The following is a 17,590-nucleotide window of genomic DNA, read 5'->3' as shown; positions in this document are numbered from 1 at the left end:
CAAATGACAAGAAAGGTCAGCAACAGAGAAAAGAACAGTGGAAACCAAACTCGCTGAAGAGAGCAAGAGAGTAAAGCAATGAGCAAAAGAGAGCACACCTGTGAGACGGAGACGAGTGCAAAAAAGAGCGATGGGGACCAAAGTGGGGAGCTAGAAAGAGCAAAGTGTAGAAGGAAAAAGTGGAATGCAAATGACAAGAAAGGTCAGCAACAGAGAAAAGAACAGTGGAAACCAAATTCGCTGGCGAGAGCAAGAGTGTAAAGCAATGAACAAAAGAGAGTGCATCTGCGAGACTGAGATGAGTCCAAACAAGAGCGATGGGGATCAAAGTGGGGAGCTTGAAAGAGCAAAGAGTAGGGGATGGCAAAGGGGAGAGCTTAACAGTGGGTGAAAAGAGGAAAAGAAAGGAAAGCGAAAGAGGCTAGCTACATAGGAGAGTACATAACCATGGTGATTGTCCAAGGTTAGTAAAAAGGGAGAACAGAGGAGAGAGAGAGAGAGAGAGAGAGGAGAAAGAGAGAGAGAGTGAGAGAGAGAGAGGCACACACACAAATCCCCAGATATTAGGGAATTTCCCAGCATGCCCCCTAACCTTTGTACTACTTTAAAAGAATCAGTTAGACGCCCTTTCAATCATTTTGCTGCTGTGTAAAAAACATTTAGTTCCGTGCCCTGGGTGAAGGATGAAAAAAGCCTTGAATAATCCAATCATTTTTCTCCTCATCTCCTTTCAATATCTTGTGAAGAGCCAAGGCGCACGAGGGCTCTGCCAGCGCCGAATGACAGGTTAAAGGGCGTCAGTGAAGATTGCCCAGTCCAGTACCGAGGGAGGAAATCGCATTCAAGTGGTGATTCCTCCTGCTCCGATTAATTTCCCTTCATTGGCTGCTGTGGGGGGAAAAGGGGGGGTGGGGGGACGTGTTCCTAATGCAGCAGTCGCGGGGAAGTGCCTCTGCTCATCCTCTCAATCAGTCGCTGCTGTTGAAAAGATCCTTAATCTGTTTTTTTCCAGAAGTACATCTTTAGCGATGCTATCATTCACTGTAGGGCACACGGAAGGAAGGTGTCAGAAAAGTGCCCCGTGTTAGCCCATGTTGGGCCTAGCAGCTGGAACGTGGCATGGGCTTGTGTCGGGCCTTTTCAGGGTTGGCGAGGAGGGCAAATGGCCAGTGGACTCAAATTGAATGAGAATGAAGGCAATTTTTATTCATTGGTGATTTCTGAAATGAAATCTGCAAACACAGTTACTTCTTAGCACCAACATATAGCTTAGAACCCAGGACTACATACATCTGCTAGAGGAGAAGCAGTTGTGTGCCGTCCAGCTTCATTTATGGTCCCCCGGGACCTCTCCCAAACACCTGAGCAGGAAGAAAGAGGGTCTTGCTACTTTAATGTTATGTTACGTTGATTTATAACACGCACCGCTACTACCTGAGGGCAGCCTCCAGGCATTCAAGTTGCTCTGCAAGAGAAGAGGGTGGGGTGTGTTACTGAGGATGGCATGATAGGATAGGTTCAGAGCCAGGAGGAAGTGGCGTCTGTGTGCGTTGTCTTGCGTGTGGGAGTTGGTTCGAGAGGCCCCACTTGTTGTAAGCATAAGGGTAGAGTTCAGTGCTTCGGATGTGTTCTAGTGTTTGTGTTGGGTGTGTGGGTCATGAACTGGATAACCCAGGCCTTTAAGATGAGTACCAATTACCTCGGAGATGAACGGGGGTGCAGATTTTTATTCATTCATCAATATTCCAAACGACTCAGGTAGTTGGCAAAAGGAAGCCTGATTTAATATCAATTATCTAAACAGGGAGCATAACGAAACTCAACAAATTAGCTTGATCCTCATACTCAATGCATTCTAGTAAAAACTGTGATCTTATACACAAAATTCGTCATTAATGACATTGACCTGCATCACTATCAATGTCATCCTACATGGCAAACTACAAAAACCTATAAGTATGGGTGATTGGTTCTGAATGAACATATACGGTCCATACTAGTCTAAACAAGTGTGACAATGTGATTGGTTACTTAACATCAGGTGGGGCAACTAAGCCCTCACCTAAAAATGACCACTATGAACATCACTAAATACACAACATCACATTGGTTTACACAACTATAGGACCCCTAATTAAGCGGTCCCCTATAATTGTTTGTCACTCTAACATTTGTCAGTACTTTTCCATCTACGTCCAGCAGCATGCAGGCTGGCCATCTAGGTGCTGGTGAGCTCACCTTAGCTATTGTTTCCCACCAATTAGCATATCAATCTATCATCACCTTAGTGGTCTACTGTCAATTAGGCTTTGAAGCTCGGCCTTAAGAGTGTTCTTAGCTCTGAGAAATTCAGGGAGTGATGGCACGCTCTGCCCTCATGCGTAGGTGTAACCATCTCGTTCGTCCAACTTTATCCTTCCATGTGACTAGAGACCATGGAATCGAACTTCTAGGACATTTTAATACTATTTATCTAATAAACCTCTAACGTCTCCCTTGTCTGTGTCATGCCTTCTGAACAGGAATTCTGTTCTTTCACACAATTTGTATCCAATGTCAGTTTACTCCAGATAATACCTTGACTTCTTTGGCTCGTCCAGCCTTGTCTGCTGAGATTCATTTTATAATTCAATTTGCTTTTTTACTGCTCTCGTCCTTTTTGCTAAAGTCCAGCACTGCTATAATGCGTATTGGAAACATCCATCCTTTACTTGTCCATATGCATATATATATATATTGGCGCTTGCTGCAATCTATTCACTATAAAGCCAGCCTTAAGATTTCTTTGTCTGCTTGCATTTCTTTTGCATCTGTACACGTGTAACATAACTTAATGTCTTCATCTGTCCTGTGGCATAAGCTTCTTCACCTTGATCCCAAGATGTCACTTATCCTTGATACTTTCTTGATGCCTTATAGAATATCTGCATTCTCTGGGCTCTGCATCTCTTCTCGGTACGTCAGTTCAGCTCTGTGTGACGTCACCATTCGTCTTGACCCTTCATTTGCTCAGCTTCTTCAGGAATCTCCTTTAAACAACCATCCTATTTCCTTGTATGCAGGTAATGTTTCCTCAATTGGAATCTCGCCTCTTGGATTCCTTTTTGCCTTTGTCATTTCAATTCCTCCGTGTATGTCACATACTCTGGTTTCCAACATACAGACAACAGGGGCAGAACGGTTGAGGTGGGGGCACTTGGCTCCTCCCCTACACTCATATGAGGTGAGAGTGGGGTTGCGGTCGTGTGCACTGATTAGTTGTATTAATGTCTGGTTGAGGGAATGTATGGGACCTGCCTTAATATGTAGGGTTTACTGGGTGTGCCTGCTATCCCGCTCCCGTCCCCTTCACATTCTTAAAATAATATATATTCTAGCTAAGAAATGTAAGCTAATACTTTGAACCATTAACAGAAGCCCACATGGCCCCCTTGCCCGCGGTTTTACTATCAATGTATTCAAAATATGTCTTTGTAGAAAAGAGATTGCAATTGGTGTGCAAGCCCCCCCAGCCGCCCCCATGCTGTTCTTCTTGGGACAAGAAGCCTGCACAAGAGCCAGCAACCCATCCGCCTGCCTACATCACTGTCCCTATGCCCCTGGTGTTCGTATTGGAACTTGAAGGGCGGGGGCAGACAGTGATTGACAGGAACATTGTCAAATTGGATTAGGCGCCCCTGATGGAACTGAGGTACAAAGGACAACTGGACTGCTTTCTGGTCATGACATTGGCCCCCTTGGAGGCAAGGGGCCACGGTTAGTCTTTTGGCCTCCCACAGTGTTCGGGTATAACTCAGTTATGTTTCTTGTTAGCTTTATTATTATTTTTTTATATTGGATAATCTGGAGCTTGCCTGACTGTTGTTATTTTTGCTGCTTGTTCATTTGAACCCCCAACATGTTTTCCAGACAAGAGTACTTGGCTTCGACCTATTACCAGAAGGGCGGTAAGCGTTATTCGTGTGCAGGATTACATCAGCCATATTTGGCTTGGTGCTTAGATCCTTCGATTCTGGCTAAACGCCGAAATCAGCCTTCCTCCTTACTGAATACACACACTAATTTTACACAGCGGCTTACCACAAAATGAACAATTCTTTGCATGCAGAAAAAAAGTTGGCCTGGTTCTCAGCACTTGTAATTGTTCCTGTAGATTGGGGAGTTAATGGCGGAAGTGGGAATTTTGCTTATGACTACCATTTTGTGCAATCATGGAAAATTCCACTGGGTTTGAATCCTAGAGATTATCTATTCCGTCAAAAGTATCCATGGATGGAATGAGTACAGGCATTAAACATCACTGATCCACGTTAGAAGTGACCTCTTGCAAGTGATGCTTAAGGAATGTACAGGAATTGTGGAGCATCCCCTATTCCATAGGGTCCAGCACTTCCCGGAGTTCAGTGGGATCTGTAGTCTCGGGGCAAGCACCACCAAGTTGGGCATTTATTTTTAAATAATGCATGAAGAGGAAGATCTAGTAGCCGTGCTTTCCTAACTAGTTTCTCTCTAAGAAGTAGAATTTCTGTGTCTTTTCAGTTTAGCTCATAGAGTTGGTGCTAGCCACTCTATGAGGAATCACGGCTGGTATTATAGAAAAGTCTTATGTGGGTTTGGCACATTTGTGTGGCATTTGTGGAGGCTTGGCCATTTGTCAGAAGCATAACCAAAGACACATTTGTAGCGTTATCTAAATCCTTGTCACATTAAGTGATTTAAAACTTACATTTATGCCTACAAAGCCATCTGCCTGAAAGGGAATGGATTCAAGAAAGCTATTAAGTGGCTCCAAGAGTAACACACACGTCTTAATAAAATGTACATTTCCCCACAGTATTCATATGCAATATACCATGCCAACACAGAGCCCAGAATTAGAGTACTTAGCTTGTCTCATTTTTTATTCTGTCGAAATGGTTGCTATATACCAGGAGACTGGTATCTAAGCACGGGTCAGGATTTGAACCTGCGTTGCTTTGCATTGTTTTGTTTCCAAGACAAAAGCGTTGACCATGAGCTATCCTCCCAGTAACATGTTATTACTTTTATTGGTATGATTTGTAGAAAATTGTACTCTATACAATCACCAATGTTAAAAATATATGAATGGGTGAAACATGTTTGTCTGTAGAAAACGCGCAACTCTGGGCTATCCCAATACTTGTTGACCATGATATACCTATTCGCTATGTCGCTATGTGCAGAGGGTATTTTGTGATTTTGCACTTTTTCAGCTGACTGTTGTTAAAAGCAATTTTGAGCTTGATAAGCATTTTACCTCTGCCATTTGAAACTAAATAGATCGCCATTTTGTATTAGCCCTCTTTGAAATGGCCCAATTTCAGAAGACCGGTGCAGGATCAACCATTTTCGGAATTTGAGGAAACAGATGTGTATATCCCAAGTTAATAACCGTTCATGGTGCTCAAAAGTACACTGAATACATTCTCAGATTCCCTGTCCGTGCAATGACCCTTCTTTTTTACTTTTTTCCTAGCTTGCCCAGCCGCCATGTTCAAAGCCAACCAAGGAGTGGGGATTTGTGCTCAGTGTCCTGCCAACAGTCGCTCGACAACCGAAGCGTCGCCCATCTGCGTCTGTCGGAATGGCTACTACCGGGCCGACTCGGACCCCCCAGAAGCAGCATGCACTAGTGAGTGTACCTACTTTAAGTCAATACTATGGCCATCAACCATTAAAATAGTCTAAATCACAAGCAGAGCCTTTGCAAAAACCTAGAAACAAGGCATTTCAACAGAGTGATTAACAGTCAGTATGATAGGGCCACCGCATAGTAAATGTTCCACATTATGCAGTGCACACTAGTATGTGTACTCGAATATAAAGGCATCCCTAGACATTTGCAATTGGACTTAAGGAATAGGGAACAATATCCAAGATGCCCCTTGTCAGGATGAGTTGACGGTTCAGGATGAAAGATTGGTAATTGACCAAAGAGATTGAGAAGGGGTGAGGGTTGGTTGTTTTGAGCGACAGCTGTCAGCTATGTTAGGGGGATTGTTTATTTCAATAGTGGGCTGGTAGTTGGAAAGCGTTTTGTTCGTTTTAGGGGAGAGATGGCAACTGGGAGCAAGAGTTGACTACTTGGTCCAGGATTGGTACTTCAGTTAAACATTTTGTCTTCATGAAGAATGCTGGTAGTTCTGAGATGGGTGGGTGGGGTGGAGTGATGATTGGGCACTGATATGCTGAGCTGGAGAGAGTAGTGGGCTAGGAGTTTTAGATCTGGAGGAGACTGCCACTATGCTACAGGATCAGCACTGAAAGTCCTCTAGTGGGATCGGGGTGTTAGTATCTCAAAACTTGCACATAGAGTCAATCAAGGATGTTCTTGTTATTCTGGGGAAATTTGACATTTCTGGGAGAAAGGTGATCATGTTCTTCCAGAGTTGATAGGTGATAGTAAGGTAGGTGCTAGAGCAAAGATGGGACGCTGGTGTGGTTAGGAGGACAAAACTGATTTTCTGGTGCATAAGGAGTGTTTGGCCTCTGGAGGGAGGTTCTTCCAACTGCGGATAGTGCTTGCATCTGATGGAGGTAGAATATGTGTAGCTGGCTTTGATGATGGTAGCTGTTGAGAGTATTCAATGTTAAAGTGCAAGGTTGACTGTTTGGGTGTATGAGCAGATGCGTTGGTTGGTGGAAGCGGATCAGTGTGAGCGTGGGTGTTCATGAGGTTGTTCCCCGTGCAACCTCCGCGTGCCATTCGATGAGGTGGAATCAATCGCGAGAGCTAGAAACCTCTCATCAGTTTTCAAACAGGTATCTGACGGCAGGCTCAGAGCATGACCGGGGCTCAAATTCCAGAGAGATCTTGACCCTCAGAGGATCGAGACAGGTGTGCCGGGGAGACCCTCTGTTTTGCAACCTTCTTTGTGTGAGGTGTAAGGGGCTGATTGAGTTAGGTTGCCTTCATAGATTGACTTCTTACCACGAAAACGTTTACTGTGTATAGATGAGGCATCCATTTGTGATGCAATAGTTGGAGGATTTGCATCACTGTTATATGACATAGCCTTATAAACTACAAGACATGTTCCTTGGAACGACATTATGAAAAACAAAGGTAGCATGCAGCTGGTTGAATGGGCTGAAGGCTGTTTAAGGGATCGACTGTTTGGGGAGGCTGTTTAAGGGATCGACTGTTTGGGGAGGCTGTTTAAGGGATCGACTGTTTGGGGAGGCTGTTTAAGGGATCGACTATTTGGGGAGGCTGTTTAAGGGATCGACTGTTTGGGGAGGCTGTTTAAGGGATCGACTGTTTGGGTAGGCTGTTTAAGGGATCGACTGTTTGGGGAGGCTGTTTAAGGGATCGACTGTTTGGGGATGGGGACACGCGTCTATGAAAACTGAAACCAGAAGAAACATGTACACGAGTGTAAAACGCATGTTCTGTTCTGATCACTGTTGTCATAGAGCCGTGCAAGTGCACAATGCAAGGCTTGCTCTCAGGGGATGGTGGTGCGAGGGAGGTTTCTCTGTTGAGTCACACACCCAACACAAACACTAGCACACATCCGAGGTACTAAGTTCTAGACATACTGTTACAAAAAGCAGGCCCTCTCGTACCAGCTCCCCCACGCAAGACTACGTACATAGACGCCAGTTCCTCAGCAACACACCCCACCCCCTTCTCTTGCAGAGCCGCGTGAGCGCCCGGAGGCTGCCCTCAGGTGGCAGCTGTGCGTGCTATAAATCACCATAACATAACATTAATGTAGCAAGACACTCCCACCGCCCCCCTCTTCCTGCTAGCAAGGATAAAATACATTGCACAGTAACATGAAGTCCAATCACATTGTTTGGAAAGTTAATTGAATCTTATATCACAACCCAAAAATAAAGCCGGGGGGAAAATGATGAAGGTTAATTAAAGCTGTGACATACAATTAATCTCTTAATTGTAGCTACACCAATACAGGTCTTCCCTCACCAGCAGGTGCATGGGAAATCAATACAAGACTAAAGATTGATCCCTTGGATTATTTCCTCTTCAGCATTCACTTTATATGCAAATTAAAATATGCGTATTTACATAAATCATGTATTTACTTGAACAATTACAAAACATTCTGCCTAAATGGAACACAATATTGTTTTGTATAAATGATCAGCCAGGTGGTTAGCTCATTGCTTTAACCCCCGCTTCTGAAACGCAGTGAGTCTGCACTACGCGATATCGAATGCCTGGCAGGGCGGACTCTTCCCATCATTCTTTCTAGATCGATCAATCAATAATAATTGGTTATTTATAACACGCTTAATACCCAGTGGTTTCTAAGCACAGACGTGGGATCTGCGTTGTCTTGCTTCAAAGGTGAGCGTGTTGCCCCTGAGCTATCCTCCCCACCATTACATTTGGAAATAATAACAACTATTACCACAGTGCTTAGAAGATTGAGAAATCTAGCACTAAGCACTATATAAAATCCTGATAAACATTTTTATTATTATTAGTATTTGGGATGTTCCTAAAACAGAATCGTACACACATGTTCATAACTCACTCCAACATCCACTTCGACATTTAAAAAAATCAAGATATTAATTGTGATTTTAGGATGAAAAAAGAGCTCCCAACAATAATGTTGACTTGATCTTAAAATAGCATCATTTTCAACATTCAGCTATAAAAAAAAATGTATTCCAGTGTTCATGTGTTTCAACAGACCCGTTATTAACGGGCCCGTTGTTAGCACCCTCCCCTTTCCCTTTGCGCCCTATGGGGGCCCGAATGGGAATGTGGGTGTATTGGGCCCGGGTTCCTTGAATGAGGAATTACCGGGCCCTCCGAGGTCAGAATGGCCCGGTAATTTCTCATTTAAGGAACCCGGACCTGGTACCCGGTAAGGGGGTAGCCATGCCGCTAATAGCGTTATGGTTACCTCCTAACTTGTAATGACCCCAATGTGACGAATCTGCGTCTGAGAACATGAAGACATGCAAAACGAGCTTGTTCTATGGGCTGTAACCTTCTCAAGGGGCCCACACTCATGTTCTATCTCCCTCTGCTCTACTAGAGGAGAATTCACATTTGCACTCGGTCTTCATCCTCCTATAAGGACAGTCCAGGCCAAAAGACAAGGACATCTCCTCTGAGCATGAGTACCAAGAGCAGCCCCAGACACATGATCCTGCCTCCTTGGGCATCATTATTGAGGTGCGGCTGCGATGCTGATGCCTTTCTCGGCACAGTGAGCGAGTGCTACACCTCTGAATTCCCTTACTCAATTGGGATGACACCCAAGTGATGTAAAACCAGCAGATAGTGTGACAGATGCTCCATTAAGAAAGACCAAGAGCTCAAATAGCTTATTTTCTGAGCTGTAAGACAGCCAGTAAGACCTCAATCACATCCCAGCTCCCTGTGCCGTACTCAGGGAGAAGGTCCATTTACACACAGTCTGATCCTGCCTGGGAAAACAGTCAAGCCTGAAATGCCAAACAACCTTCCTTTCAACAAGAGTTTGTACAGCCACCACAGACATCGGTGTGTTCCGCCTTCTGCATCATTAGCGAGGTGTAGCCAAGGTTTGCCATTCACACAATCCCATACTGATATATATATATCTATATATCAGATGATGTATTACCTTCTTGCAGGGGTGTTGCTCGGTCTGGAATAGACCCGGGGCTCCACTAGTGTCGGGACTGTCTGGACTCGGGGCTAGCTAGCCTTTTGGTTGTAGCCCTAGAGCTCTTATCCGAGGCTGCAACCAAAAGACCCAGGGCTATGGTCCCCTCAGGCACCCCCTAGCAACGCCTCTGCCTTCTTGTTTTGCAAAACGTTTACTTTTGACTGTGACCTCTTGGCACCGAAATAAACGCATACTCTTTAACAAACAAGCCAGAAGTCCTTATGTACAGAGATGTGTTTTCGCAGACTTTCTAAAGAGTAAATGGCCCTCCACATCTTTTAGGTCATGTGGCAGAAAAGGTCCACAAGCTTTCTGAAGGAAGTGGAAAAACGTCAACCATCCAAATAACATCAGGTATTATCAAGAGTCCGCCTGCCACTGACCTCAGTGCACGTGACCAATGGGATTGCCTTGATGAAACACAGGTTCCATACTATTAAAAACGTTGTGTACCCTACTCAATGGATTTATAGCAATTCTGTTTTGACAGGCAGACAATGTTATTATGTGGGGCAAATGACATGTGCTCGCAGTGATTCCGATGAAGGAGCCGATGAGCCACAAAGGCAGAGACCAATGGAGGGGCAGTGGGTGGATAGAGAAGAACTACTGATGAGCAAATGGGTGTCCGAAAGAACATTTTGGATCAGAGCCAAGATTAACCCAGGGAGATTTTTGGAAGGAGTGAGCACCGGATGAAATCATTGATGAATGAATGAAGGCATTACATTGAGGAGCAGATGTCTTCAAAAAGATGGAGCCGGAATCCGGGGAGCATAGCCAAGCAACCGGTCAAGTGACTTCCCTGCTTATCACCCTTGGATTGGAAGCGATTTCCACACAAGAACCATTCCTTATTCCAGTAAAAAAAAGAAATCTAACGAAATTCTAGGAGAGACAGACGGTTCTGATTAATGATCACACAAAAGGCAATACCTGGGCATTGGTCTCTTTATGAGCTAGAAAATACCATATTTCCACTCGTGGAACTTGCAGAATTGTCAGTCCTGGCACTTCAAGTCATCACTTAGACTAACAAGGATCTCTCCACAAATATAAGGGACAATAAGAGAGCCTCTTCCGCAGCCACACAAGTAAACATCCATTCACTGTGGCAGAGTCCTTGGGCGGCTTTTGGCCATATCCAAATCAATTTCTGCTGCAGAAAACATGGGGAGAAAAGGCAGCGGTCCCACCCAGACGTTGGCCCTCAGGGTATTGTTCAACTTAGGATCTCTAGCTCTTTTTTTCTGGAATTCAACTAATGGTGGAATATGCATAGAGTGTGAGAGGCTTGATTCCTCCATTGGTTAAGAGACCTCTTAAAGAAGGATCCAACCAATCGGTCCCAGCCTGCAACTGACTGCGTGCACATTGTCACGCCTCCTCCTGAATCGCAAACTACTAGCACAACAATGAGCAATACACCTCAAAGGGCTACTACTACCTATCCAATACAGCATGAATAGAACACCACATCCTACACCCAGGTAAACAAAACATTGACTTGACACTGCCCCATTATTTCTTCCAACTGGTAACAGGGAGGTTTGCTAACAGAAAAAAGTAACATTGGTAACTGTCAAATATGAGAAAAGCAGACAGGAAAGAAGGAAAGAAGGCGGCTCATTAATGCTGCAAGCATGATCACGAGAGAAGACTCATCTCTGGTTGGTCTAGACTAAAGACTGAAATGTCAAAAAATATTCCACACCCTAGAATGGGGTTAGACAAACACTGCATGTGTGTGTTTGTATATACAGGATTTATACAAAATTAACCGCCTGAGAATCAACAGAGCAGAATGCATAGGGGAAGCACCCCATGGGTTACGGGCAGGGTGCGGGGGTAGCAGAGGAGCTGGAATGCGAATAGGGAGCAGGGGAGGGTAGTCGACAATGGAGAGAGAAGCCTATTGAGGCAGAAGTAAAGCTATGAGAAAGAAAATATTGTTTCTTAAAAGGTGTTGGACACTCTCCACTCAGAATGCATAGATTTGCATTTGGCCCAGTGAATTTCCAATTTATAGGAAAATAACCCAGGAATTAAAGTAACTAAGACACGTACACCCAGTGTTTTAAATGGAAAGTGAGTAGTGCAGGTACTCACTATCCCAGAGTACCTGCTTACTGTTGAGAAGGGCCGGAAATCCTCCATTTAAGGTAGTGAGCTCCTGATGAGAAGTGCCAGTACTATGACCTACAAATAAAAGAAGTGCTGGTACTCAGGCCCAGCAAATACCTGCCCATTTAACACACTGCATACACCCATACACACACACAGACCAGTACTGAAAGTACTGGCTTCTGTTTTACTTTTTGCTTATTCGTCCCGACACTGTGGCCTAGTTTTTTTAGCTCCAGTGCGCATTTCGCCATTACTTATCCTTTGTTTTATCTACCACTTACCTGAACAGGATAGCATCTCTGCCAAACTGTACCATGACCAGAACATCTGCCTTCAGGCCTCTGTGGATGGTTATCTAAAAGGCGCCAACCTTTCCTTCTTTCTTGACATTTCTTTGTGATGCACCACTAGAAAGCTATGATCCATCGGTTGCCCTCACTGTGGCAACCCTTGTTTGGCTTAACCACGCCATGTATAAATGCGTTCCTTTTGCAGAAGTGCTACACCCCAATATAATAATTTGTAATTGTTCATTTATAACGAGTGGTTTCTAAGTGCAGAATCGGGATTCAAACCTGTGTCTCACTGCTATGTCTTGCTTTCCAGACAAATGTGTTGCACCTGAGCTATCCTTCCTCCCCATGGATTTTTAATCACCCCCTTTCTACCCCCCACTCGCTGTATTCTATTATCCGTACACAATATTTAAATGTTTATGTCAACCATAAGTGTAATGTCTTGGCCTTTTAAAGTGATACTCCTGCGAGCTGGCACAACACAAATCAAGAAATAGACCACCATACCATACAATACAATTAATGTGATATGCAACATGGTGGTACTTATTTTTAATTTCACATGTACCAGATGCTAGATGGCCAAACTGTGTTCAAAACAAAAAGTAAATACACAAGGAATGGAATCAGTTGGTATTTTCACTCTCAATGTGGTATTATTGACAGCAAAGCTGGAACATTCTTTTAGTAGAAGTCAATAGACCAAACCGTGGGATTGACATATTGCCCCTGGCATAGACACCGGACACATGTAATGTACAGAGGACTTCAGAAGCTCTGGAATGAGAATAATACGTTTGTTTTCAAAGATGTGAAGATTTTTGAAGATTAGTTTGTCTTGTTTACACCTCTGCAATTGAGACTGATCTCCTCTATGGAACTGAAGAGTGAATAACGGTCTGAGCAATGTTAGAGATTAAATGTTTCCATTGATGGGTGGGTTAAAACATTAGAATAGACGTAAGAATGTGTTGAGTAGTTACTGAGAGGCAGTGAGACAGGTTTAACAAAAGGGGAATGGAGGCATACATGCACACTACGCTGCTATTTCACCTTAGGACAGTGTTCCTATAAACTTCCTTAGATGGTGGACTACGAAGGACATTTCTTGGTTCCTTCATAGTGCTGGCCAAAAGAATCTCAAGGCCCCAACATGTTTAAATATAGCAAAAGAAATATCAGTTTCAGGATCAGTTTTAAAACACAATGTAAACTGTATGGAGGGGAAGACCTACGTTTGCTCATGCAGGCACTTTGGTCCCCTTTGTGCAATTGTGGTTATCTTAGCTATGACGAGCATAAACGTGTTAAAATTGGCCAAGACAGTTTAACACACCTTTTCCCACTTCATAGTGTAAAAAGTGTAAATGCCTCCCTCAATGTACGTTTCCGAGTGGCATTTATGATGGATTTCTCTAGAATCCTCCGACTTTTAGAAGGTGCTAAAACAGGCAGATTCAATAGATTCCTGCCAGGAAGGAAATTACATGCTGCGGAAAACCACTGAGGTTTGGCAGGCAGAGTAGGTTGTAGTTGGAAATGGTAATTATGTTTGTGCCCTAGCTCTGCCTGCCAAAACAACCAAAGGCTCTGGTGTGTTGAAAAAAGTGTCAATCCTGACATACACCTTTTCCACACCTATCTCGATACTGTAAGGACTTGAAAAATGAAGGCCTGTCTGTTGAAAGTTGGCTAACTCCTATAAAATGGCCTCTGATTATGTATAAGCCTCTACTGTAAGGTTTGGTTACTCCACACATATTTCTGGGTCGCACTAGACTACTGAAGTTCCGGCCTAAAATCTTAGAGCAATTTCTGATCCTCTTAAGAAACAGCTGCCTATTACCTAACCTATCCTAGCAATATTCCTCTTCTATTCAGTATGGATTTTCCATGGCCAAGTATAAAAAGAAAATCTGCCCCAATGACCTCACATGCCCTTACGTGTCCTTCTGAAAAGTCAGGCAGGTTCTTACCGGTATCCAGTGATAACATTGCAGGAAATAATAATCAATGAATTTACAAAGATGAAAAAATATTCCTAGAATTGGGTAAAAAATAAGGACCAGCAGAAAGAATATTGAAACAAAGGCAAGAAAGTGTAATGATAGGGGTGAGTTTTAGGTGCAAAAAGAAAACAGATTTAGGTTAATATTGGGACAAAGGGGAACGAGACAATGAGAGTTTGGGAGTAGGAGAGGTAAGGTGGGGAGTCGGGGGTCTCCCCCTGAAAAAAAGGTATTTTTACAATGGACAGTGTAAGAGGCCTGTCGATATTGTTTCTTGCAGTATTTATTGCACTTTGTAATTGTATGTCACTGTTGTTACCACAATAAAATCAAAGTAAACTATTTTTACCATTAGAAAAACCTTTTAATATGTAGTGGCCTGCAGAAAATGGCAGCCTGTTTCCCTGGAAAACTGCATTAAATCACTTTTTTTGACCCAAATCAACAAAATCAAATGAAATAATCCAGCAAATTAAGTGACTTGCCATTGTTTTGAAAAAGTAAGCACCTGCCCAGACCATAAACTTTAAAAGAGTTGAATTTGTGGAACAGCATGTTGCTCAGCTTCTTGGTAAAAGAAGACAAAATGAAAAAAAACATACATTTAATGTATTGTGTGAGTGTTTAATGCAAATGCCAAACTCATCGCAAAGTTTTTTTTAAGACTGTTCAAATAAACACTTTGACAATGCTTGAATTCTCGATGATTGATTTAATATGTGCGCAGATTTTAAAAATAGGTTTTTGATTGATGTGCAAATTGCTAATGAAGTAATGTTAGGTAAAAAACCTGACAATCAATAAAATGCACTTGACGTGACTTCTGAAATAAAATTGGATGCTGCTTTGTTGCAACAGCGTTTGCACTCGGTCCGCAGAATTGACAGTTGAGAAGGGGGGAGAAGGCTGTCGCTAGAGGAGAAAAAATGCTAGTTGGATAACTTCTTGCTAGTTTCAGTGAGCATTGGAAATTTTCCAGATAAGTAGTGTACCTGTCTAGTTCTCTCCCTAAAATCATGACAATTTTTGGAAAAAAAGAAAAATAGGCAGTAAGAGGCGCCTAAGTACAGTGCCCTTGATGCCACCTGAACTGCTCAGATCATGTGTTCACACCAGTGACATGAAAGCACCTTCAACTATGCAGACCTCTGCTAGTATTCTGCCTGATGTAAAGACCGCCTACATGATTAAAGGTTTTATTTTGATTTACTGACACTGCTAACTTCAAAACATTTGCCACTAAAATACACCAGCTGGGAGTGAGAACTTTACATCCTAAAATGTACTCCAAGGATCAAGTTCAAGACACTCCACACCATCCACAAAGCTTTGTGGGGCTTGGGACAGCTCTGCCGCCAACTTTCTCTTCCAAAACATCTTCCTTCTCGAGCTCTCCGCTCATCCACCTCCAACTCTCTCTGAGGGTCAGATTCTTCTCCAGGCATAGAGTTGGTGGTATATCTATCTCCTCGGCTGGGGACTCCCTCTGGAAGAGCTTCCCTGCCTCTCTCAAACTTTAGCAGAACCACTTGCGGTTCCAGAAGCAACTCAAGACCTTCCTTTTCGCTTCCGCATTCTCTCTTCCTCTCCCCTGCTGATGCTTCGGACTGCTCTGCGCACTGATCACCTGGTCACCCTCTGAACTTGGGCCCAGGCTCCTGCATGCCCAGTTGCCCTTGCACTGCCCCCGGGCTACCCAGCACTTAAGGGTCTGTATCTTCAACCCTACAGTCCCTTCTCTCTGCACTTATGAGCCATCCGTTGGCTGCACTTGTGAGTTAACTGCACTTCCCCCTTCCCCTCTCCCTTGGCACTTCTTCCCTTCCCTCTTCCCCACACTTGCGTGATCTGAATGACACAAGGCCTAGTAAGATCATTAGTTTGCCCTCCCTTTGTTTCCGACACCTTGTGTTGTCGCGCCTAGAAACACTTGTGTACAGGGTCGTTATAAAGGCCACATCATATCAAATCATATCATATTACTGCTAACTTTCTAAAAAGGGAGGATAATGCTCAATACTACAACATCTTATCTGGAGGGCTTGGCAGTTGGGAGGCTTTGGAAGAGGTAGTTATTTGGGAAGGGGGTTGAGAGAGTGGTGGAATGAAGAAGCAGACCATTGAGGTGTTAGAGGTAGACAAGAGACATTGCATAGGAGAATAGCAGGAGTATAAGTAGCTTGGGAAATCTTGGACGTTAATGGACATTTGTCAGCAGTATGGTAAGGAAATTTGTTGGGGAGTTAATAGGGGAGATGATTGGTTTAGTATGTGGTATTTAATGTCCGTAACTCGGTACTAAGACCCAGGGGTTTCTGAGAACTCAACTGAAAGCTTCTCAAGAAAGCGTGTTGAGATGAAGAAAAGCAGTCAATCAAAGTCAGAACAAATGGCTTTAGGTCTAGAAGGTTAACAGTTGGGCAATAGGACTTTGTAAAGTATAGTTATTATTTAAATCTTTTTAGTAGTATTACCTCCCTCCCCAACACAGCAGCAGAGCACTGTACAACATGTGTAAATTATAAAATGTCTTAACATAAGAGTTCCTACAGGCAGTAAATTAAACGGTGTATTTCTGAAAATATCAAACGTACACATCTAAGAAGGTTGCACAGTGTGAAAGGCAAAGGAAACACCAGAAGGAAGAGGCCATTAACAAGCAGATCACGCAGCCATGCCCACAACAAGTATTTAAGTGAACACACCCTCAATCCCTCCTTATAACACAGCAATGTAGGTCAGAACTAAAGAGTGGTGGGTGACCTAATCCAGAAAAAAAAAAAAATGAAAAGTATCAAAGTAAAAGACTTGTTTGTAGGATTTGTTCTCCGTAGACAGAGGGATCATTAGATGCGCCTTTGCTTTATGTGTGTTTCTGTCTCCCTACCACCCTAATCCATGAAATAAGTATTTAATCCAACTGATTGACTAGATTATGTAGTCAGCTAATTTAAGAATGATGCAGCTCTCTTTAATGTAGACATGCCCATCTGTAGGGAACTAGTACAGAGGGATTTGGCAATATAATCAGACTTGCGTGTTGTTGATTGGCAGAGAAGCATGAGAAATCAGATCGCAACCAGGCAATTTGGGTAAGAGCTCGAAGCTAGGACTCAGTTGATTATTTAGGAAGAAGGTTGTCGATTAAGGATATGATTCAAACAAATGGGTATGAAAGGGTGTGGAAGGGTGCTAGGCAATAGTTAAAATTTTAAGAGAAATGTAGTTAACAAAAATGTCTGGTAGATTGCGAGGTGAAATGGTAGGTTAGTGGCTTTGGTTGTGCTTTAGGTAGGTTTTGTTCTAGGATTGTTTGGGGTCTATCAGCATCGTTTGTACTGAAGAAATCATTGATTGTGAAGAGGTAGATTCATCATATTTGGGGAAATGCTGCATTGCGTATAGAAAGCAGTGCAGGTTTTTGGGGATATTCCAATTGGAATGAGATGTGTGAAAAGTTAAGAGGAAAGCCAGCCTTTGTTTAGATTTTTGGGAGCTA

General features: G+C 43.3%; 1 protein-coding gene across 2 annotated transcripts in view; it reads left to right on the top strand.

Moving 5' to 3' along the window:
• Window positions 1-17,590, top strand: part of EPHB1 (EPH receptor B1) — a 1,076,389-nt gene that overhangs the window by 616,305 nt on the left and 442,494 nt on the right. For both annotated transcript variants that reach the window (XM_069618048.1, XM_069618049.1), the window contains exon 4: window positions 5,498-5,653. In XM_069618048.1, the coding sequence (XP_069474149.1) occupies window positions 5,498-5,653 (156 nt within the window). The remainder of the gene's footprint in view (window positions 1-5,497; window positions 5,654-17,590) is intronic.

Source organism: Ambystoma mexicanum, chromosome 10 (genome assembly GCF_040938575.1).
Source record: "Ambystoma mexicanum isolate Mex_15411 chromosome 10, UKY_AmexF1_1, whole genome shotgun sequence".
NCBI lineage: Eukaryota > Metazoa > Chordata > Amphibia > Caudata > Ambystomatidae > Ambystoma > Ambystoma mexicanum.
Note: the sequence above shows the minus strand (reverse complement) of the source record. Positions and strands in the feature narration are given on the sequence as shown.